At 42.9% G+C, this 24,769-nt stretch overlaps 1 protein-coding gene and 1 non-coding gene across 8 annotated transcripts in view; one reads left to right on the forward strand and one right to left on the reverse strand.

The window, feature by feature from the left end:
• OSBPL1A (oxysterol binding protein like 1A) overlaps positions 1–24,769 on the reverse strand; it is a 201,224-nt gene that overhangs the window by 1,336 nt on the left and 175,119 nt on the right. For all 7 annotated transcript variants that reach the window (XM_024580141.3, XM_045188012.3, XM_053912206.2 and 4 more), the window contains 9 exons: positions 14,948–15,082; positions 13,851–13,948; positions 12,834–13,016; positions 9,186–9,293; positions 8,266–8,355; positions 7,895–8,021; positions 5,401–5,517; positions 4,646–4,769; positions 3,396–3,486 (listed from right to left, as the gene is read on the reverse strand). In XM_024580141.3, the coding sequence (XP_024435909.1) occupies positions 3,396–3,486; positions 4,646–4,769; positions 5,401–5,517; positions 7,895–8,021; positions 8,266–8,355; positions 9,186–9,293; positions 12,834–13,016; positions 13,851–13,948; positions 14,948–15,082 (1,073 nt within the window). The remainder of the gene's footprint in view (positions 1–3,395; positions 3,487–4,645; positions 4,770–5,400; positions 5,518–7,894; positions 8,022–8,265; positions 8,356–9,185; positions 9,294–12,833; positions 13,017–13,850; positions 13,949–14,947; positions 15,083–24,769) is intronic.
• On the forward strand, positions 4,365–4,493 carry LOC112323038 (small nucleolar RNA SNORA44). The gene has a single exon (XR_002976686.2). It is a non-coding gene; the product is annotated as a small nucleolar RNA SNORA44 (small nucleolar RNA).

A 24,769-nucleotide genomic window follows, 5' to 3' on the forward strand; every position in this document is an offset into this window, starting at 1 on the left:
GTGAGTTCGGGATTTCCAAAGAGTGTGAAGTTACAGTTTTCCCTCTGGAGAGCACGCAGGTGGAATAATGTTCCAAAACGTGTGAAGATACCATGCAAAAGGCTTACAGGTTTCCATGACATTCAGAAATGCTGCTTAACAGCATTAGGATCTTCTGTCCAGTAGGGCTGTGAGAACCAGTATGTTTGTCTAACTGTCTGTCCTCTAGTCCCACTCCTTCCACTACAAGTCATCCTTTTAAAGGCAGTTAGAAATAAGGAATCGGGATAAAATTAACTTTTACACCACATTACAACAGTAATGTGTAAGGTGCCCAGTTCAGAGTAAATGCCCCCAAACCCTTAAAGCTCTGTTTTACAAAACAGCTGAATGTTAGGTTAAATAACTTGTCCAAGCTAATAACTGATAATGCGCTGAAATGAATCTAGTCCAAATTTTCTGGGTCTCAATTTTTTCCACGCCAATATGGAGTCTTATGTTATAGCCTCGCTTTTAACTTCCTGTCTCATTTAATTCTAGAAGGAGCTGCATTAATCATCGTCTTGCCCTTTAAAGAGCATGTGACCCACCTCCCAGAGTCCCAGCTTTCTGAGGTAACGAAAATGCAAACCTACTTGCCCAAAAGGTTCACAATTAAATTTGTGCAACACTTTCTAACTATGGTTTCGTTTTCGGAGTAGCATTTATGGAAACAGTCTTAAATTTCTTTGCCATTCTTTCCAAATAAATTGCTTCTAAAAATATTTACAATTAAGAGAGAGGTTAGATTCGTTTGGTAAGTCTCAGGTGTTATTCATATCACTACAGAAGCTTTTAAAACCCTGGGAGAAAAAAATGCTTCAGGCGAGGCTAATCCTTGAAGTATCACAGAGTAAATGCCATTAGACCAAATTTTCAGAAATATTATTACATAAATTATTTAGCTTTTGGGACTTGTCCCTAAGTTATAAAATGTATAGATGATCAAGCTGTATATTATTCAGATGTTGGTAACCAAACTAGAAATATATTAAGGAACCATTATCTGGTCAAAGCCACAGACTTTGTGTCCAATATGAAGTAGGGGGTTACATACTCTCCTGGGTCTCACAAATCTCAGCAGTAGAAACAGCACTTTGTCATCGGACTCAGCAAAGGCAAGCACTTCAGCAAAGCCGACCAATCAAAATCAGGGTGACCAAAAGTAATTTTATAATTTAACCAAGCTTGAGGCCCTGAGCCACAGGACTTCATACAGAACAGAGAGGAGAAAAAGTCGCAGTGAGACAGTTCACAGATTGTAGATTTATCAGCGAAGGGTGTTTTCTTGTTCACATGTGAACACAGTTCTCTACGGACCGCGTCTGCAAGCCTCCCTTCGGGGCTCACTTGTTCTCGGGCAGAGTTTGAACACCGCACCAGAGGTGAGTACCCTGGAGTTGATGGTCTGAGGCAGAGGGTTAGGGTTTCTTTCAACTTCTGGTTCTCCTACTTTGGACTGTTCATGTCTGGAAACCTCTGCTACTATCATCACACGCCCTCCATGTACAAAAAAGTGCAGGCAATTTCTCTTTCTAAAGTCAAACATTTTAGAAAAGCATGGGTAATAGGGAAAAAGAAGAGCGTAGAAATTACTCTGCTACCTTTTATTTAATATTTTTGAGTCGACAGAGTCCATGGGTCTCTATCAGCAAAATAACATTCTATAAAATATTAATTCTGTGCAATGCGCATTCTGGGGGAGATAATGTCACCAATTTTTTTTTGCTTCTTCACCTGCCTCTCCTCTTCAAATCCTGTGTCTGTCTCTCACCAGTTCCCCCGGCCTCCCCATGCAAAATATTAAAGTCCGTGGACTCCTCCAGGAAAACCGGTCAGGGTCACAGGCAGCCGTTTTCATAAACAGGGATCACAGTTTATACCCTGAAAACCCTGCAGCCTGAACTCTCTTCAAGGGAGTGAAACAAATATTAGCAGGAAAGTCAGCTTTTAGTGTGGAAGAACCTGGGACAGCTTATAATACACTTCTGAGTTTGACTTCTGTGAGGCTACTTAGCCTTACCCCGAAGAAAATGTTGCTTTACAAAAGCAACCCCCCCCCCCAACTCAAACTGAACCAAGCTATTTAAACATGAGGAGAGCAAGTCCGTGAACGTGCAATCTTCTTACCGCATATGGACAGTGCTCAACACATGTTCTTTTAACAAAGGGTTAGTAGAATCATTTTAAAGATGTGTATATTCAGGTAGGAACTGCTGCTGACACAGCTGTGAAAAACACGTGTAAGGCTCCAAATTCATTGGTAAAACAAGATGTGGGTATAAACAACAAAGTCCAACAGCCACTGGACTGTATGGTATCTAAGGTCATTTTTCATTCTAATAACTACCTTTCTTTAAGATACAAAAAGACTACCAAATAGCATCTACTGAAATGCACATTATGTTCCCATTGGCTCCGAAACACCATAGTGGAACATCAAGTTACAATGTGAACTACAGGCCCTGGCTGGTGTGGCTCGGTTGGTGGGAGTGTTGTCCTATAAACCAAAAGGTCATGGGTTCGATTCCCAGGCAGGGCACATGCTCGGGTTGTGGGTTTGGTCCGGTCAGGGCGCATGCAAGAGGCAACTGATCAATGTTTCTCACATAGATGTTTCTCTCCCCTCCTCTCTCTCCTTCTCTTCCCTTCTCTCTAAATCAATAAGCATGTCCTCGAGTGAGGATAAATCAAGTAAATTATGGGACAATGGTTTCTGTTATGTGATATTAATGTAGAAGAAAATTTTCGTCTATTATTTATAGGAGATTCTATTACTCACAGTGGCCACTAAGTCTTAAAAAAAAAACTTTCAAAACTCAGGAATTTTATTGTTCACTTTCTATTTCTCAATGCAGTCCAGAATGTTCCTTTATACAAATCTTATTTCCATTACATGTGAAATCCCTTGCATTCAGAAGAGTAAAGACATTGTCTAAATATCCTTGATACATGATATATACACAAGCAGACAGCCTTGTAATTTACTCACATACATACAAACAAATGGCTCTGAACCTACATTCACGCCAGAACCTGTAGTTCTGGATTTTACTTCTCCTCTGACATATGGAACGGACAGGGCTTTGCTGGATAAGGAATTAAGATTGTTTTTTCTTAGTTGGCATTTAAGCTGTGATAATTGTGTGGGAATATTTTAACCTTAATTTCCAAATACTCCCTTTTCTTTGTCACACATGCAACTCTCTCAGCCCAAATACTCAGCGGAAAGAACTCTTCCCTCAGGCCCAGGAGCCACACAGCAGGGCTCATGCGAGGCCTTGCTCGCAGTTCGCTGACTGATCTGACAACCCTGCCCGCCCCACACGGCAGCACCCGCCCGAGGGCTCAGCTGCCGGGTCTGAAAAACCACGCACCTCGTCTTCCAGTCCTCCTCTGACTTGGACCTGTTTTTGCGAGCTGCTCTTTGTTTTTCCTCAAGTCGTTTTTTTTCTTCACTAGCTTGGTCTGAAATAAGAACATCAATGGCAAACAGTTACAGTTATTGTACAAGAAGAGAATGCAGGCACAGCACTAAGCATAACTTTGCGGAGAAGTGCCACCCAAATGGGCCAGCATGACATCCCTGGTATAAGAAGGCAAACACCGCAGTCAAACACCAAGTTGGAATTTTCATACACACCAGTTAGTAGGAGGCAGAGCTGGTGTTCAAGACCCAGCTGTCATTTTCTACAGCCTGTGGCCTTCATAACACCTGCACTTCCCAACAAGAACCTGCTCATTCTTAAGGCCAAAAATGATGTCATTAAAATATTTCAATGAAAAACAGGGCAGAGAAACTGAATAAATATGAATTTTTCTAAATTCTTACTGAGACCTCACAGAGCTTCAGATTCTCTTCACAAGAAATTCATACAATTTTCCAAAATACCATTGCACTGTCTCACTGAAAATTCAGAGAGCGCCTCGGATGCCGGAGGGGGTTAGGAGATGGGTAGGAAAGGGGAGGGATGGAGCAGCACAGATTGGTGGTTACAGAGCAGTCACGGAACGTAAAGTACAGCACAGGGAACAGAGTCAGTAATGCTGTAATAACTGTGTGTGGTGTCGGGGGGTACTAGGCTTATTGGGGGATCACTTTGCAAGTTACATAAACGTCTAATCACTGTGCCGTACACCTGAAACTAACAATGTTGGATGTCAACTGTAATTAAAAAAAGAAATAAAAGACACAAAATATATACCTCTGGTTAGATACACTATAGATTGAAGTATCAGGGAGGATCACTGAAATAATGAATAGGAGCTACGAGAGCCTATCTCAAATTTCCAAATTTAAAACAAGTTACCAATTTATATCAAATTGTAATGAAAAATTTCTAAGGCAGCGTGATTCCAAGGGCTGTGGCTGGGGGCAGCCATGGGATCTCCAGCTGCACGCGGGAGCAAACTGGAGAGGCTAACAGTGCCAGGCAGCTAATTCCTGCAGCCGCCACTCGGCCTTTCTCATAACAACGACAAAAACCAAAACAATTCTAGGAGAGACTACAATGCTTGTACTGCAATGACGCTACCAAGCACCAGGAATAAAACAAACCATCTCCCCCCCGCCCCCCCCCTCCCCACAAATGACCCTTCACCAGTAGCACCGTCAGATGCTAGTTACCAATTTCTCCATTTTCCATGGCTCGGATGTCAGGCCGCAACCTGCAGTCCGTCTTCGGAATCGTGCTCTCCATTTCCTTGTCTATCTCATTCAAAACCATTGCAAAGCTAGTGAAATTGTACATCTGAAAAGGAGGCGAAATGTTCAAATGAACATATACCAAGGCGTAATGCAAAACAGAAACCCAGAAGGTAGAATAGGTTTGATCCGACAATGAACCCTTCCTTCTATGGCAATAATCCTCTGCCCTTTACAGACCTTGTATCTAAATGTTTTCACCACCTATGCACCACCTATGGGTATTGGTCTCAAAGAAATCTTGAAGCAGGCCTCACGGAATGAATATCCCATATCGCTGTCAACTTTAGGTTGGACTATAAGCAAAATCAACATACTATTTCTTTCATTAAAATCATTACTTGCTGTATCTGGGAGGCTTACACCGAAGAGGTTGCATCATCTTGCATTTAATGGGAGCCAGTATTCTTCTAAGTGACCGCTAAATAAGCCCCCAGAAGTCCCATCCCCGCACGTCTCCCCGGCCAGGCACCAGAAGGGATGAACAGCACAAATGCACTGGGTCTCAGGGTGAGACGGGAAACTGCACCCAGGAGTGGGCAGAGGGACAGCTGGGGGCATTTCAATGACCCCCTGACCTCTTCTACATCCCGCCAGCACTGGCCCTGCACCCACAGGGAAAGAGCACCATCAGAGGTGAACACAAGGGCGAGACGTGTTCGGAAGCCTGGCCTCACCTGCGCAGAGTTGGGAGGCCGCGGGGCTATCCGCCACAGGAGCACACTTCCGGGGATGACAAACACGCTTTCGGAATCTGGCATCGGCATTTCATCCGACTCCTCAGACGTGCTCACCTGGAAGGACCAACAGAGGAACAAAATTAAAATGTTTTAAAAAGAATATACTTCACATTGGAAGATCACCTTTCCTTTACTGCACAGCACCGGAACGTGAACTGCCTGGGGCGGCAGCGTGGGGACTTCCTCACCCTCGCCCCCCACCCTGGGACACTCGCCCTGGGACACGGCATGGGGTCCGTGGAGCCGGAATGACAAGTGTCATGAGTCTCAAGAGCTTCACGTGCCGTAACATTTAGTGGTATCTGCATTCCGGGCATTGTCATCATCACTTTTTACTGGTGTTTTAATGTTTTTAAAGCATTTTTAAAAGACAGAATAACTCATTTGAGTATCTACTGAAACATTGTGAGAATTCAAGAAAAAGTTAAATTCTTGGGGCAGTTAACAAAATGATCAATTACACAAAACTAGGAGGGATACTGAAAGCATCTGATAAAAAAAAAAGAATTTAAAAATATGTTAGGCTAAAAAGGAAGCCAACATTGTTTTTGGCTACCGCCCCCGCTCCAGAGGCCAGAGCTACATTAGGAGCTCTCTCTATATTTAGTCTTTACATAATAAACCTAGGAGGATATATTATCACCACAGTTTTGTAAGACTTTATAGAGAATTCAAGCCATTGGAAGGTTAATACTCCCGATGTCACACAGTTGCCAAATCTAGAACATCCAGTGAATATACAGTTGAAAACAGCAGCAAGGAGGTGACAACATTGATGCTAACGACCTCCCACGGCATCTGACAAACTTCCCCCGCACTCGCCTATGCCCGGAACATCAGAAATCTAGGGTAGCGAGACGCACCCAGGACGGAGAGACAAGAATAATTTTTCGGGCGTGCGAGAATAATTTTTCTCTCCAGGGGGGTAAGGCCACCCTTCCACAAAGTCAGACCAGGGGTTTAGGGGGCGTGGGGGGAATTTTGTGTTATTTCACCAATGTCCTTGCTGCACCCACTCCACCTCTACAGAGGGAGGGTGGACAGCACGTGGGTTCGTGAGGGTGTATTTGGTGGCTGGGGCTGCTGCCAGGGAGTTTGTGTCAGGACTCCCGGGCCCCTGGAACATGTTCTTCTCCAGCGCCACCGGTTCTAACATCTGCAGGAAGTGTCAGTGTGCCTCCCAGGAAGGAAAGCAGGAGGGGGACATGGGGCGAGGCGGAAGGCGGCACTGTGCACAGAGAGGTGACAGCAGGGTGGGGGTGGCGGGGCAAGAAAAAGGTCAAAGCAACAGGAAAGCCGCATGCTCTGGTCATTTAATAAAACTCCCGTCACCTCAGGACCATGGTTAACTCGATTTACAAAGGAAGTTGCTCATAAATACACCTTCTGTTTTTGAGGAATATTAGGGTTTCTTAAACCTTCACATGCAGAATTGCCAGCAGAGCCCCGGGGACTGTGCTTTGGGAGGTCCGCGGTGAGCCTGGGAGTCTGTGGGCTCTCGGATGAGGCTCAGGTTGCCAGCCCACAGACATGCTTTGAGCAGAAAGGACTTCAGTCATCTTTACTAACCAGATACTGTTCAGAGCCCTCTACATTTATCAACTCATTTGCCAAGTAGGTCCTATTATTGTTCCCATTTTACAAACGAAGGCACTGGGGCAGAGGGGAGATAATGCTCATAAGGGTGGAGACAGGACTCCAACCCAGAGCTGGTGCTCTGACCCAGGGCACCGGCCCCTGAAAGTGCTCAGTCCTCAAAACATTTCCCGTCCCAACAGGCGCAGCCTCGCTGCGGCTCTCAGCTCTCTCGCCTGGGGGGAAAGGGCAGGGTCTGCCTGACCTCAGAGCCTCTTTAGGCCCGAGACAGGAAGCTGCGGGCCTCACAGGTGGGAAATTCGGACAATTACCTGTCCTACCAGAACGTTTAGTAGCAGAAGGACAGCCGTCCTGGGGTGACGCCCTCAATGTTTTAACTTCAGTGATTTAGAGATGAGAGAGAGGGCAACCAAAATGCTAATTAGCATGGAAATGTAGGAGATGATTTTTAATATTTTTAAATACTCAATGGATCTCAGCTTCTAACATCCATAAACAGAAAGAAAAAGAAGAAAATGTCTCCCTGAGACAGACTCCAACTTCCCAAGGCGGTGTGAATGCAATCAAAGCCCCGGCAGCGCCTGCGCAGTCACAGAAGTGGGGCACCCATCTCTGGAAGACTGTCGGAAATCCGCTGCTACGGCAGATTAACTGTTCAGTAAAAAGACTTAAAGATGTATGCCAATTATACCTCAATAAAAAAAATCATGGAGAAGAATTAGCAAGAAGAAAGAAAGAGGTCAAGTTTTGACCCAGTAACGGGCCACCTCCGAAGGGATCAGCACAGGGTTAGGAGCCCAGAGGCTCCTTTGAGGCCACCCGACGGGACGTTCACCTGTTTGCTGTTCTTCTTCTCCTCAGGAGTTTTCTTATCATTTTTTTTGAAAGCATCAAAAGCGGCGGGGTCAACACTATATAAACACTCTGTCCACTTCCCGTAGAGGGCACAGAGCTTCTTTTTGCTGTCAAGAGAAACTGATGTTTAGCCAACAATTAAACCGGCACTTTGCTGTAATTAAATATTATTACAAAGAGGCTTATGAATCAGATTCTTTAGAGAAACAGATATTTCCTTGTAGAAGATTTTTCAACTTATTGAAATGCTTGTTTCCTAGATTATAGCAGATTTTAATGCTGACATTTTATTTATAAATAAATAAATAAATGTTGATCTATACTAGTCAACAGTTACAATAAACACTTTACCTTTTATCTTGAATGTAGCCTTCAACTTTGTGTAATTCCTTACCAAAAAGGCCACATGGCTTGAAATTCAACACACATTTGTCCCCAGTCCTAAGAAGGAGACAGGAAGCTCAGATTACCATCCACCATGGAAGCAGCAGTAGAGAATAATGATTATGATAACCTTTCTAGCAGCATTTTGCTACTGGGCCCACAATAAAAAAGGAAAGCAAAGTTCGTAAAGAATAAGTGACTCGTTGCTATGGAACGCCTATCTGTGTCCCCCCACATGCATATGTTGAAGCCCTAACCCCTAATGTGATGGCGTCTGGGGGTTATTAGGTCATGCGGTGGAGCCCTTAGGAATAAGATCAGTGCCCTTGAAAGAAGAGACACAGAAGACGATCTCCCCCCCTCTGCCCTGTGAGGATACAAAGAAGGCAGCCATCTGCAAATCAGGAAGAGGGCTTCATGAGACGTCAAATCTGCTGGCCCACTGACCTAGGATTTCCCAGCCTCCATGACCAAGAGAGATCAATTCCCGCCATTGAATCCAATCTGTAGTGTTCTGTTATTGCAGCCCAGGCTGACCAAGACACTTGCCTGAGGTCACAAAGTAGGTTTGAACCCAACTGTTTTTAACTTTTATGTTCCTCCAGCCCCACTCCTGCTCTGTGAATAACACAAACTAAACAATATCGGCAAAATGAGCTGAGGTGGGAATTAAGATTCACAGAGGTTGGGGAAGCTCAGAGTTCACCTCGTCTTCCCCAATCAGAAACTTTAGTGAACTCTGTTCATTAAATGAATGGGCTTCTATTCATTTAATAGTTATATGGCCTGTTCTGAGTTTACCTAGAGCTTTTTTTTTAAAAAATGAAGCCCACTGATGCCGGATGATGACAATCAAAGGGACAGATAACTGCCCGGAAGTGTCTTACTTGTGGTTTGTGATTTCCACATTGCCGTACTGCTCAATCCAGAGTTTGCCCACAATGATGTTATGTACACAGCACGTAGGGTTGGTCCATGTGTATGCTTCATTGTGTCTACAGAACAAAAATAAAACCAATACCCACAGAAATGAGCAAGAAGTGTTGTTTTGTTCTGACAAGAGCGATTTGACTCAAATGCCACTAACTGAGGATAACAAATCAGAGTACTAGTGATAACTCAGATCTACTGGTGTTAACTCTCAGTAAAACAGGTACCATTTTACTACTTTTATTGCTTCTTAAAAGGGTGCAAAAGCTTAAGGAAAAAACTCTACACTTTCACCAAACTCCAAATGAACTACGTTTACGATCATCTAAGGCATTCAACAGTTAGGTGAAAACATATTTAAAAAATAAAATTAGAGGTAGGAAATAAAAATGAAAAAGCCTATGATTTAGCACTTTCCAAAGAAAGCTCATTCCGGCTCATCAAAGGGAAAAACTCGTGCATGTGAATAAGCTCCGATTTCACACATGTCCGGGACGTCATGGACGTAGGATGACACGGTAACCTTCTGAGATTGCCTATTTCAATTTGTATGATGCATTTTAAACACTATGTATCAGTAATTTCATCTTTCTTATTTCTGAGCAGTATTCCACTGTATAGCTTAACCATTCACTCATCGAAGGGCATGTGGGTTGCTTTCAGTTTGGGTGACTATAAGTAATACTAATATAAACATCTGTGTACAGGTTTTTGTGAGAACATAAGTTTTCATATCTCTAGAATAAACATCTATGAGTGGAACTGGTGAGCCATGCGGTGGACGACTTTGTAAGAACTGTTCTCCCCAGTGGCGCAATCATTTTGTATCCCACCAACACTGTATGGACTTTCTAGTTGCTCTGTATCCTTGCCAACATTTTATATTGTCAGTTTTAAAAAATTGCTTTGATTTTAGCCGTTCTATTAAGTGTATCTCCTTGTGAGTTCTTGTATTTCTCTAACGATTAATGCTGTTGAGTATTCTTTCATATGCTTATCTGTCATCTATGCAACTTTTCTGGTGAACTATCTGCTCACATCTTTTCTCACAAGTTTTTATTCTGTTGTTTCTTTTCTTCTCGTTGAGTTTTGAGAGTTCTTTGTTCTGTTTAAAAGTCTTTTGTTAGATAAATGATATGCAAATAATTTTTGCCCATCTGCAGTTTGTCTCTTCGTTCTCTGAACAGTGTCTCTCACAGAGCAAGTTTTTCATTCTGATAAAATCTAATTTACCAATTCTGTCTTTTCTGGATTGTGCTTTGGTATCGTATCTGTAAGACATATTTGCCAAATCTAATGTCATAAAGATCTTCTTCTATGTTTTCTCCCAAAAGCTTTACAGTTGTACATTTTATTTCGACCTATACTCTATTTTGAGTTGCTTTTTATAGAAGGTATGAGATGTGAGTTGAGGTTCATTTTTCAACATATGGCTGTCCAACTGTGCCCACCCCATTTATGGAAAGGACCATCCTTCGCTGAACTGCTTTTGTGCCTTTGTCACAAACCAACCGGCCGTATTTCTGTGGGCTAATTTCCAGACTCTTCACCGTTCCATGGATATACGTGTCTATCCATTTTGGCAACGTCACCCTGTCTTTATTACAACAGCTTTAAGTGAAGTCTTAAAATTGGGAAGTAGGAGTCTGTCAGTTATGTTCTTTTTAAAATTGTTTTAACTTCTATTTCATTTGCCTTTCCGTGTAAATTTTAAAATCAACATCTCCATATCTATAAAAAACCATCCCAGGACTTTCATTTGGATTGCGTTAGTAAAGCTGCTTATAAGCCAATTATGGGAGGACTGACACCTTAGCTCTGTAACTGAGGCCGGCCAGTATGCTGAGACACAGCACGTCTCTCCGTTACTCAGATTCTGCTATCGTGCCCATCCTAGGCACTGCATTTGTCCCTCCACTTTTCAATACTAAAATTCCCAGAAATACTTCCATTTCTTCGCTAGACTCTCCTATTCATTTAAAGAGTCTTCGTCTTTTATGTCTTGAAACATAGTTATGGTAGCTGCTTTCAAGTCTTCGATACAAATTTCAGTGTCTGAGTACTGTGGGGTTAGAGTCTATTGTTCTTCCACTGTGAGCTGTTGACATTTTTGGTTTCCTTGCATGACGAGTAATGTTGGATAGTACTCTGAACATGTGACTACTGCAATACTCTGGGTCCTCTTAAAATCTCCTGGAGAATATTGAGTTGTGTTTCAGTAGGCAATTGCTATAGTTTCGGACCGTAAGTCCTGACCCATTTTCCGTGGCCTCTGATTCTAGGGTCAGTTTAGGTTTCAAAGCCTTTTTAGTGCTATTCAGATCCACCCCTCAACGGTTACTTGGGGATCCGGACATTGGTCCACACGGCAGCTCAGATCTCAAGGCCCGTGGTGTCCCACTTCAGATCGTTTCAATGCGTGAGCATAAGGACGATCTTACGAATTGCAACACAGCTTCGTGGGATCCCTTTCTTGAGCTCGCTACTCTCTGTGACTTTCCCCACACTCTCGGATACTGGAGGGTCGGGCCCCTGGCCTCCGGCTACAAAAGGGGGTTTGAGCCCCTCTGTGCTGTCTTGAACTTTCCACAACTGGGTCTTCCTCTGGGGCAAAGAGGTGAGGGAAAAAAAGAGAGGAAAAAAAGAACAGGGATTTTCCTAACACTCCCTGACCCACAGAGTCCCTTTATCCAGTTCTTCTCGCCAAGAGAAAGACTTTCCTGAGGGTCAGGCCCTCGTGTGTGGGCTGCTGCTGCTGCCCCTGTGGGAACACACCTGTGGGCCCTGGAGTTTGCTTTGGGGCAAGGCAGGGGCAGAAGAAGAAGAAGGATTTCCCCCATTCTCTACATTCTACAAAGACCTTTCTAGGCCTCCTAACCAGAAAGAGAGGGTTTTTCCTGGAACTTTTTCTGTCTGCCCCCACCGCCCACCTGTGGGATTTGGGCCCCTCTGACTCCAAGCCAGGAGATGTGGGGTGGGGATAAAACCAAGACACTCACTGCCATACTGGCCTTGGGTTTTTAGTTCTCTCCCCAGTGGACCTGCTATCATTTACCTGTCAGAGTCTGCAGATGGCTGCTTTACGTCTTCTGCCCAGGTCTTTGGTAACCAGTAGGAACGACGGGCTAAAGTGGGCTTAGTGTAGCTTAACGAGAACTGAAACTACCTTTGAAATTTAAAACTAATCTTTTTTTTCTCTTGGAAAGAAGAGAACTTCCAATTTACCTAATGTCTAAGACATGCCACACAATTGTTATTTCAATAATTCACAGAGTGAATTCCTTTTTAAAGACGGTTACACAAAACGTTGTTGCCATCGATGCACAGAAAGCTTGTTTCATCAGAGCTGCCGTGAGGTGATCGACTCCACCCATCTTGAAAGAGATACAGACACCACAGGCAAACACCAGGTTAACCCTAAAACATACTCAGAGGGATTAACAACGGCTATCACCATGTTCCCCAAGTTCTTTTATAGGCAGGTAGATAACCGATGCTTCCTAGGAGCTGTTTCTTTATCTCCAGCTTTTGAACAGGATCGGCTCTGGGTGCAAATGCATTTCCGTACGTGTACGTGTGTGTACAAAGGTTCAATTCCAACTTACTCAAGCAGCTCCAAGGTGATGGTTCCTCTGGGTTCCGCTTCTACACTCTTCCCCCAGAACTTCAGTTTGGGATAGATGGACCCATGAAAGATGAAATCGCTGTTTAACCCTTCGGCATGGAATGCACTAATGGGGGGGTGATGGCTGACCTGCTCCGAGATGAGTCTGAAACCAAGGTCTTCGCTAAACATTTAAAAACAAAACCAAAAAACAACACTGTAACTAGTTCTTGCCATGGAACGTGCACCTTATTGTTATTTCAGTTAAAAAGTATTAAACAGGTTTGACAAAGTAAACAAGCCTTTGTTATCTTGATTAAAGAACAAATTAATGTATTAGAAACTGTACAAATGCAACCCAACCTACTGAATCCAATGGTATTATAATTCTAACTATTTAAACATTAAAATAAAGAACACTCACGTGAATTTGGGTGGGTTGCATAAAGTGATAATGTCAGCCACGTAAATTTAAAACATCATTCCATTTTTATTAAGAAAGAGGAATCTAGTGTGCCCACTTTCAAATATCCAGGGGATACATAGGTCAAAATTGCGCAAAGAAGTGGACAATTCAGAAAAATGACAGCCACATGAATTCCCTAATTGTGTGTAAATGAGAAGCAGGCTACAGCTGGCAGACGGAACTACAGATGCGGATGCACTCATTGCCTTTAAGCCGAAAGAGTAAGTTTATACTAATATATTTTATATGATTATTAAAAAATCATGGCTTATGATATACATAAGAACAGGACGAAAGTCCTACATGATCAGGAATAATGATATTTTCACAATTACTTTTTATAATGGTACATTTACAATTACTTTAATATTTTTTACATCATCTCTGAAATAATAAGTATTGTAGAAACAAACATTAAAATTGTTAACTTGCTCCAGTCACACAAAATTGTTGTTGGTGATGCTCAAAATATGTATTTCTCTCTTTCATTTTAAAAGGTATGTAAAGCATACAAACTCAACCACTCATCTGCAGCAGAGTGAAAGATCTTACCGAACCAGCTCGTACGTCTCGCCCAGAAGCGGGTTGAAAGGCTTTCCGGTGCGTTCCCACTGAGAAGCTACCGCAGATACGGCGAATGCAGCCACACACTGTGGGGTGGAGCAGGAGGAGAAGTGAGGAACCGCCTCGCTTGCTCGCCTCCTTTCAGGAACTGACATTCCTCGTAAGAGTACTTTCTAAAATTATTTTGAGGAGTTTAATTACTCTGAACTTGTATATGGCTCTAGCGATGTGGATGTGCGGGACGGAGCTTACTCAGAGCTCCTCCCTGGAGGGTCACTTCCAACTGCGCTTTCGGAACACCCTAAAGGTGCTACAGATTCCCTCAAGGATGTTTAAAGAACTCTCAAACCCCAAACTACTTTTATTCCTTCAAAATTTCTAAACAGTACAATACTTTTGGAATAGGAGAGAAAAGACAAAAGTAAACAAATTGGTGTCATGCCAGATGAAGTTGGAAAAAGCTGATTTATATTAAACGAAAGAACAGAGAAATTCCATTCAGAATGCTCTGGCTTTGTATGAAGCAGAGCGACGTGCCTACTGTCCTCTCCTGTGTCCAGTCCACCCTACACATCACATGAACGTCTTCTATTCAAAAGAACATTAAAAAGCGACTCCGTGTTGCCTTTCGTTTTAACCTACAGCAGTGTGTGCATGTTTATATGCACATAAGCACACGTGTACATACTCGTGTGTGCATGTGTGTGCGATCATTCCTTCTTGGAAACACTGAGGGAGCCTGAAAGGAGAAAGGGTGGATTTTTTTGCAACACAATGCTACTTTCTGAAAATGAAGACTCGGAAATAGCTTACCAACACCCAGGTTTGGCTACAGAGCCCCCGCTTCGCCTGCAGTTCTCTCCGTCCTTCCACCACAGTGGAACTCTGACCAGGAGACAGTGACGGCAGGAACGCAGAGGACGCTCCGAACGTGCCAACTATGTTTTAACAACGTTCCCCAACCTCATATATTGGGCTGAACTCCAATTCCGTGTCAGTGTGTTTGGGGTGGGGGGCTAGGAGGGCGGGAGTGGTAGAGGAGTCTCTAAGACGTAAACCTTTTCCGGCGCTTGCCTTACACATACCTGCATCCTTTCCACAGGGTCAGAAAGTGAACTGGCCTTGTGGATGAGGTATGTGTGCTCCATGTATTCAGTGAGTCGCTGTAGGAAGCTCAAAGGCTCATTAAATATGACGGGCATCGTAATCTTGGAGAGCTCCTATTTGACAAAAAGAAAATACTTATGTCCTATATACACAGCAAATTTAACTACTGCTATTTTTACATAACATACTCCACGAAAAGAAGGTAAATGGCAAATAGCAACTCGTCAAATTTAATAGACACGAAATTTTACAAATCTTTCCAGAGCGGCTCCACACCTATCAGTGTGGAACATACTGTTCTAGGCCTTGAAGGAGACACAGAGATTACCCAAGGGGCTCACGACCTAGTGGTGAACATGAGAGGATGACTGTTAACAAGACGGCTTCAGGTCAGAATTAGGAAATGGGCTATAAAGGTGCAACGCAAAAAAACCCCAAAGACCCCTGATCCATACACAAGCAAAAACCCTCCACCAAATGTTAGCAAACTGAGTTCAACCGTACACTCTAGGGATCTCACGCGTCTTGATCATGTGAGGTTTATGGCAGGGATGCAAGGACGGTTTGACACCTGCAAAGCGGTCAGTGTGACGTGCCACATCAACAAAATGCAGAATTAAATAGTATGAATACTTAAGCAGACACAAAAAAAGCATCTGACAAAATTCAACGTATTCTCATAATAAAAACTTAAAAAAAATCAGGTATAGAGGGAATGCACCTCAACATAATAAAAGCCATATATGACAATCCCACAGCTAGCACCCTACTCAGTGATGCAAAGCTGAAAGTTCTGCCTCTGAGATCGGAAACAAGACGAAGCTGTCCACTCCCACCACTCTTAGCACAGTATTAACGCGCTGGTCGGAATGATTAGGTATGCAAAGAAATCGAAGATATCCAAACTGGAAGGGAAAAAATAAAACTGTCACTGTTTGCAGATGACATGACATTATATAGAGAGACCTCTAAAGAATCCATCAAAAAAACTTAGAATAAAGAAATTCAGTAAAGTTGCAAGGTACAAAAATCAATATGCAAAGATCTGCTGCATTTCTACACATGGATAACAAACTACCAAAAGTGAAATAAAGAAAATAATCCAAATGACAATAGCATCAAAAATAAAATACTCACGAATAAATATACCCAAGGAGGTGAAAGATCGAAGCACTGAAAACTGTAAGACATTAATAAAAGAAATTGCAGAAAACACAAATATGTTTGTGGAAATATGTGGAAAGACAGTCTGTGCTCACGGATTGGAAAAATTAATATTGTTCGAGTGTCCACACCATGCAAAGTGATTTACAGATACAATGCAACCCCTACCTAACGTTTAATTTTTCACAGAAAGGGAAAAAACAACACTCAAATTTCATATGGAACCACAAAAGATCTCAAATAGCCAAAGCAACTGAAGAGAAAGAACAAAGCTGAAGGTTTTCACATTTCCTAATTTCAAACTATATTACAAAGCAACAGTAATCAAAACAGTATGATATTGGCATAAAAACAGATACACAGATGAGTGGGATAGAATAGAGAGCAAAGAAATAAATCCATGGATATATGATCAATTTGTTTTGGCCAAGAAGCCAAGAACATACAATGGGGAAAGAAGAGTCTCTTTAATAAATGGTATTGAAAAAACTGGACAGACACATGCAGAACAATGAAACTGTACCCTGATTTTACACCATACACAAGAATCAACTCAAAATGGATTTAAAGACTTTAACATAATAACTGAAACTATAAAACTCCAAGAAGAAAACACATTGGTCTTGCTGATAATGTTTTGGACTTCAAACCAAAAATGAAGGCAACAAAATAAAAAATAAACTAGTGGGACTACATCAGACAGGAAATTTGTAAATTATATATCTGATGAAGGATTAATATTAAAAAAATATAAAGAACTCACACAACTCAAGGGCAGAAAAACAAAATAACCCAATGAAAAAATTAGCAGAGGAACTGAATAGACAATTTTCCAAAGACATACAGAGGTACGTAAAAAGCTGCTCAACATCACAATTATCAGGGAAATGCAAACCACAGTGAGATAGCACCTCACACTTGTTAGGATGTCTATTACCAAAAATACAAGAGATAAATGCTGGCAGGAAGGGGGAGGAAAGGGAACCCTTGTGCGCTACTGGTGGGAATGTAAACTGATATAGCCACTATGGAGGACAATTTGGAGGTTCCTCAAAAAATTAAAAATAAAAGCACCATATGATCCAGCAATCCCACTTTTGGGTATATATCCAAAGGGGATGCAACCATCATCTCAAAGAACTATCAGTACTCCCATGTTCACTGCAGCATAGTTCCTCCGATATCTTGCCTCCTCCGGCTCCAGGAGCACCAAAGTCTGCACCTCGCAACTTCACATTTGACCATGCAATAGATGATGACGCTACCTGCTGTTGTGTCTTGACCAGCTTACCTTGCCAGCTGCACAGTAACACAGATCCTGAAGGGAGGGAGAGAACCCCTGCCTTATCTGCCTGCACCCTCATCACCCAGGGAGAGAGGAGCACATGGCAAGTGCCCCCCTGCCCCACATGCCCCTATGCATTCCCAATGCCCACGGAGTTCATTCCTACTCAAGCATTTATCGCAATGCACTGCGCTTCCCTACGTCCTTCCTGGAATGCAAGCTCCTCGAAGGCAAAACCCTCTTATTTAACGATTCACAATAGTTCACACAGTGAAATGTGAAAAGGTATTATTCATAGACATAAAAACAAATATCAGGGGTTCATAGTACCAAGAAGTTGCTGTGTCTAGCAGTTGCAGTACAGATAATCTTCCCTGCCTTCTTCATGCTTTTCTGTATTTTCCAAATTTCCCAGAGCGAACATTTATTCATCTTCCAATCAGGGGTAAAACAAAAGATATTATTTCAAAACCTCATACTTTCAGCCTAGTAAAAGGAAAGGGCAGGAAAGCTGACCCTGCACCACAGAAATGGGATAACAACACACATTTCCATTCTGCTCATCATAAAACATACAAGAGAAAAGCGAAGTGTAAGTGGCATGACAGAAAAAGTGGATCAGCAAAATACGCTCAGGCTGGCCCAGTCCTAAGTTCCAAGGACAGCAAGCATTTGGGTTAAAAGAGCAAGTTGTGAACAGAAAGCGGAGTGGGGGTAGCCGGGGTGGGTAATGGGAGTTAGTAGGTAACGGTACAGGCTCTCAGTTCGGCGAGATGAGAAGACTTCTGTGGGGGGAGGAGGGTGGTGGCAGCACAACAGTGTTAATGTATTCGATGCCACTGAGCTGTACACTAAAAAACAGGTAAGGGAGCCAGCTTAATGTCTTACGGAGTGTTCCAGTTTTTAGAAAGCGAAAGGAATGGGCTCTGAAGTCAAAGGCCCCTCACCCCGACTGCTTGTGTGGTCTCGCATAAGTCCCTCACCTTCCCCCAAATGGGGGTTTCATTCGTGCCTTCACAGGGCTTGTAAGTATTAGATTAATTTATATGAAAACGTCTAGAATAGTGCCAGGCATATGTTAAGTGAGCGATAAAAGTTAGCTGTCCTCCTCATTATTAACAAGACAGGAAGAGTGCCGAGTTCTCCAAAACAGAGGCGCAGCAGCTCCAAAGGCTGGGGTACTTCGCCAGGCCACCTGAGCAGCTGGGATCTAAAGAAACTACTTGGAGCAAGCAGTCCAGCCTTCGAGTTCCGACTTTAAGGGTAAGGGAGTGATGGGAAGGACATCCGCTCCTCCTGCAGCCCCAGCCAGGAGGGGTCGCTGCAGTTCCTGCTGGTGAGTTCTCACTGCGGGCTGGAGGGCTGGAGGACCACAGCAGGGGTGACAAGAGCCTATCCCTGTGAGACACAAACTCTGCTGCTCTGGCTCAGCCCTCTTCTCGTGTTCGGCATTTCACTTTGTTGGGCACGGTAACAGGGTGAGACTGTTTTAAAGAAATTGAAAGGATTTATTCTTAAAGAAATGAAGAATTTTACCTACAAACTTGATTCTGGATTTTTTTTTTCCTAAAAAATATTACAAGGACCATAAAATGCTCACTGGGGGAATGAGAAATATGTTGGGGAGGATGTGGCATTTTGTCCCTTCCCTAATTACGGAGGATTGGACAGGAATCCTGGCCTAGGTAGGGACTTAATCTTCCAACTCTAAAGCACCTCTGGGCATGTTGCTACTTCTTCACGTGCATTTTGCCGGGAAAATATATGACATTAGCAGAATGGGACAGGGAAGTGTCTACTAGCCACCTGGCTAGATGTCACATGAGTCAGCAAAGCAATGAAGAGTGTGGCATAAACTCTAGAGACCGAGACAGGAAGGACACATTCTGACCATCTCTTCAATGGGTAGATTAGTTTTTAATCGTTTGGAAAGCTCCAAAAATTCTAAAGGGCTTTTTAAATCCAATTTTGAAATCTAGAATAATTTAAACACTTTCCTAGTTCTTTTGGTAACTCAGAATGTAAGCCTTCAGGGAAAAGTAAGGGTACGCACCTGGGAAAAATAAAGGAGTGGGAGGGAAAGAAATAGACTTGAGAGAACATGCTCATGTAAATCCAGATTGCCCGAAAAACCACTTCGACCTCAGAGAACAATGTAACGTGCTGTTGTAAAAAATAGCAATGGACTGGCAATCCTATTTATTCTACTAGTCTGTAATTGTTTTCAAATAATCTTACAATTATTTTAAGAAATCTACAGTTCCCTGGATATATAGTGAAAAATTCCATGACATCAACTATATTTGGTTCCCTCTTGGAAATTCATGGATACTTTTTTTTTTTTTTTACTTCCTATACAATGCACTTTGGCACTGCATTTGCTAGATGTTGTATACAACTAATTAGTATTGTGTATCAATAGGAAATGCAACAATGCGCACTATGAAGGTCAAGTTTCAGGAAGAAACATTAGCTAGAATACTTTTTATCTCTGAGAGATTCAGGCAGCTGGAAGATTAAATATTGATGCCAGGCAATTCTACCTTGTGACCCAGCTAAAAGCAAGTTTAAATTTATCCATGCAAATTAACAGCAACCAATGATGAAACTGAGGAAATTCTTAATTGTGACTGCTCATCAGCTGATAAACTGAGAAGACAAAAAAAAAAAGGAGAGAGAAAGAGAAGGCTGCTTCATCACTGGAGCACTATATAAGCAATTCAAAAGCAAGGCCAAGTTAGATCTCAACAGAAATGGAAAATATTTTATGTATATGAAGTCTAGCATTGTAATGCCCAGATGTGTACATATTTAAGATCTGGGTTATAGACAGAAACTCAGCTTAGGTCTTAGGTTACGTCTGTCTGCTGCAGGCAGTGTCCTCACTGAGGTGCGTGACCTAAGCGCTAAGCAGGCTTCTAGGCCCTTCACTGATGGCTGAGTGCTGGTCCCGTTCCTTGAATGTGTCTTCCGGAGGACGAAGTTGGCAAGGAATCCTTTCTCCACCACTCCGCTATGTGCCACAGCTCACGAGGATGTGAAGTCGGCCTTCTTACTTTTATGGACCACAGAAGGTCAAAGATCTCTTTCCTACCTTGTGCTACTCAGTCTACTCCCTTTTCATAAGATGTCTACCATCGACTAGTTCATCCTGGCATAAGAGGTTCCTGCCATCTGAATACCACTGATCTGTCCAAAGCAGTCACACTCAGACATCACAAGACAGCCCTCCTGGGACACCCTGCAAAAGCAGTCTGAAGAGGCCCTCGCGCCTTCTGCTGCTGGTCGCACCACACTAGACTAGCCCCGAGGAACAGGCCAGGGGTACGAGGGGAAGATACAGACCCAGAAATGAAGGAACTATGGAGCAGGAAAGGGGTGTGTGTTTGTGTGTGAAATGAACCACACTATGGACACCTTGGTGCAGTGACAAAAACAGGGAAGAAAAGAAAAAGAAAAGGATGAGGAAGAAGGTAAACAAAAAGGTATTCCTTTCATTCTTCCTGTCTAGTAGCTGAGTATTTTCAGGCACTGGAAGGCAGAGCCAGCCCTCTAGCTGGAGGCATTTAACCCAAGCCTGCCATCGGCCAGCTGGCAATGTGGAAGGACAACACCGTAGCACTGGCCGGAAGCTTGCTGGATCGCAGTCCTCTCTGTACTTACTCCAAGCACACAAAGACTGTCCGGTAGATTCCTGAGCAGAGATGCTGCAAGGAACAGACCTCCAGATGCTTATCCTCCATACTGCCTTCAATACAGAAAGATCAGATCGCATCTCTGGGGAGAAGTAGAGAGGGGCTGTAGGAGGAGTTTGCCCAAGGCAATGGTAAACAGCCTAGGACAGGATTGGCTGAGAAGCTGAATGCCTCCAGAGCCCTGGAAAGACTTGAAATGGAAGAAGCACTGGGCCTAGGGCTCTTTTCCTCAAGGATGCCTCAAGGATGACCCTGCTGCAGCTAGCAGCCTGCATTTTCCAACAGATGGTATTTTGGATGGGAAGGAACTCTGGGCACAGCCTAGGATGGGCTGGCCTAGCAGAGGGTGGCAGGATTATTCCTCTTTGCGTATTCTAGAGGGGAGGGGCTCTGGGCAGAAGCCTGCCATTCTGCCAAAATCGTGTAGCTTTTGTATCTTACGTTGTTTTAGTTTGTCAACTAACCCTATAGAAATAAGATAATTAAAAACTAACGGGGAATGACAGGAGAACTCAGGTATTAAAGAGTCTAGCCTTAATTGATAGGCTGAAGTGACGAATGCATGTGGCAAGCTGTTATTCCAAAATTGTGAAGCCTTTGAATAAAGCCGCTTTTCCTTTATCACCAAACCTTTGCCTCTGGAATGTTGCCTAGAGGGTGTCAGCAGGCAGAGAGAGGGGTCCCAACTGCTGCTCTGCAACACCCTCTCCTGGAAGCTGACAAGCCCGAGACTGCGCCTGTGCTGGAAGTGTCACGGTGCGCCTCTTCCCCACTTTTTACAAACGCCCATCTACCACTTAAAAAAAAATGCCTTGCCCCATTCTGAATCATAGTACAGTATTCCTGCCCTGAAGTCTAAAATTCTTCAGGGCACCAAATAAAGGGAGGTTTAGAAATACAGTACCAGAGCCCTGGCTGGTGTAGCTCAGTGGATTGAGTGCAGGCCTGCGAAACAAAGGGTTGCCAGTTCGATTCCCTGTCAGGGCACATGTCTGGGTTGTGGGCCAGGTCCCCAGTGGGGGTGCAACCTCACATTAGTGTTTCTCTCCCTCTCTTTCTCCTTCCCTTACCCTCTCTCTAAAAGTAAATAAATAAAAATCTTCTTGGAAAGAAAGAAAGAAATACAGTGCTGGTGTGGGGCTCCGTGGCTCTCTCTGGCCCAGGGAGGGCAAAGATCTGACTTTAAAAATAGGGTCTCCCAGCCATCTCTCCCACGTGGCGGCACTCAGATCACAGCAGAGTGAGGTAGCGGAGATACTACATTTCGTTTAACCACGTTTTGCTTCTGCTGTCCACTGTCTCTCAAGTCAGTACATAATGCAGCAAAATTGACAAAGCTCCCAAATTATCTAGATCTTTACTACCTTACATTTAGAAGTCAAGAATCAGGCAGTGGTCACAGGGATACAAGGCGCTTATCTGAATCTGGAAATACCATCGCAGTCCTGACAGCTGACCTGGGTTACGTCCGGGTGAGGTCTGGCCCTGCGGTCATGTGGCAGAGATTCTGCACCAAGTGAAGGAGCTAAATCTGAAATTTTGAGGGAAAAATTTTAAAGCCCCTGCTAAAATAAAAGCATTTCATGAAAAGTATTATATTGGCAAGGGTGTTCTGCAGCCTCATAGTTCAGTTTTGTCAGCCCATGTCAGCACTGCAAGGCACGTCTGAGTGAGAGGAAATGGTGAATGAATGGAGGTGGGAGTCCTGCTAAAGCTTCTTCCGCACACTCCCTAGACACGGGGCTGCAGGCGTTTCCCGGCAGATGGGATTTGAGTGGGGAAGGAACTCTGGGTACAGCCGAGGATCAGGGAAGGGTTTTCCAAATTTTTGTTTTCAATAACACTAAGGGAGTCCTGGTTAAATTGTCAGCTTTGGATCATTAAAAAAAAAACTATCTTTGACAATGTATTATCTGATTTGGGGCATGTAGTTGGAAAAGAGTCAAAGAACTGAATATTTCTAGATAAAAACACAGAACTCCTACTCCCATCTGTCTATTAATATGAGCGAGCTTTTTAAATCCCTCAATCTATCAAGTAAGAACATAATGGTTACTGAAAATCCTGTCTCTTTTTATCAATAGGCGACATTCATTCTCAAACATCTAAACCCATAGGAAAAAAAATCCATTTTTTTAAGTTATCACCTGAGGACTCTTTTTTTATTACTTTTAAAGAAAAAGGAAGGGTGGGGGGAGGGGGAGAGGGAGGCAGGGCAGGGAATGTCCACATGAGACACATCTATTGGTTGCCTCCTGAATGCACCCTGCTCCCCACTGGGGATCAAACCTGCAACCTAGGCATGTGCCCTGACTTGGAATCGAACCTGCAACCTTTTGTTGTACTGCATGATGCTCCAACTAACGGATGCATACCAGTCAGGGCCATTTTACCTTTATGTGGACATTTTCATAAATTTTGTGATGTTTGTTACTTTGATCACTCATATACTAATGTTTATAAGAATAACCTGATGCAAAGGAACTTTAACTACTAAAGTCTTGTGCTCACAGGATATAAATTTTAAAATTTTAAGTTTTATATGTACGTTTGTGATAGGAAAGTATAATAGGGTAATCAGTAAGGCCTTCAAAGACAAAAGTTCCCGTATTTTGCCATGCGCACACCCATGTTTTCAGCCCAAACTTTCAATAAAAAAAATCTTTCATTTTAATTTTTTAATTCAATTATTTTTATTTAGAAACAAAACTGATTATCATATTCCAGAGTATTACTTTGCATATGGATATCATTATTGCTTTCTAGTTATACTTATAACCCATATGCATAATTAAAAGAATTAAAACCATTCACATAGATACAGAATTAGTACTAGCCATGTATAATGCGCATCCTTATTTTTCCCTCAAAAATTTGGGCAAAAATGTGTACATTATACATGGCAAAATATGGTAAGTTAGGATAATATTCTATGGCCAACACAGAGTGGACATATCTGCTAAAGGAGCAAATGAAACTTAAACTTTTCAACTCTTAAAGAACGGTTTGCACTTGTATTCAAACTTCTTTGGTATTTGATTCCACTGGAAATCTTTAAAAGAGTGGTACCATTTTGACGTTAATCTCATTTAACGTCAAAAGGACTCAGCACTACATTCTGTGATTCTAAGCTACTTAGCAAGCACAGGCCTGCAGTTGCGCGGCCCAGGGTACAATTGCCTTCTCCAACTTTGCACCTAGGTGCCTCTCTTGTCTCACCCTGGTGCTCGTCCTCATTTCTAAAATGGCCTAACCCCTGGGTGAATCTTGCTAAGAAATCCTAAACAGAGGAGAGAGATGAGTAGGAAGAAAACAGGGGAAACATAGGACAGTGGGATTATGAGATTAGAGTTCATCAAGAAAAAAGAGTAAGGAAATAAGAAAGAAAGGTTTTGAACTACTAACCAGTATCACTATTAATTCTGAGCTGGGAATCTGTTTAGTAAAAGCTTCAATCAGAGACAGATTAGGATTGAATTCCAGTTATGTAAGGCATTCATTTCATGTAACATAATCCAAGATTTGGTAACATAATCCTGCCCTAAACAGACTGGGAGAAAAAAGGCTGGGTGTCCTTAGTTTTGGAAATCTAACTCTCTTATTGTCTTCTTAGAAAAAAGCAAAGCAAAGTGCATGTATATGGAAGTGGAGGAGGG

The sequence above is a fragment of the Desmodus rotundus genome, chromosome 10, assembly GCF_022682495.2.
Source record: "Desmodus rotundus isolate HL8 chromosome 10, HLdesRot8A.1, whole genome shotgun sequence".
Classification (NCBI taxonomy): Eukaryota; Metazoa; Chordata; class Mammalia; order Chiroptera; family Phyllostomidae; genus Desmodus; species Desmodus rotundus.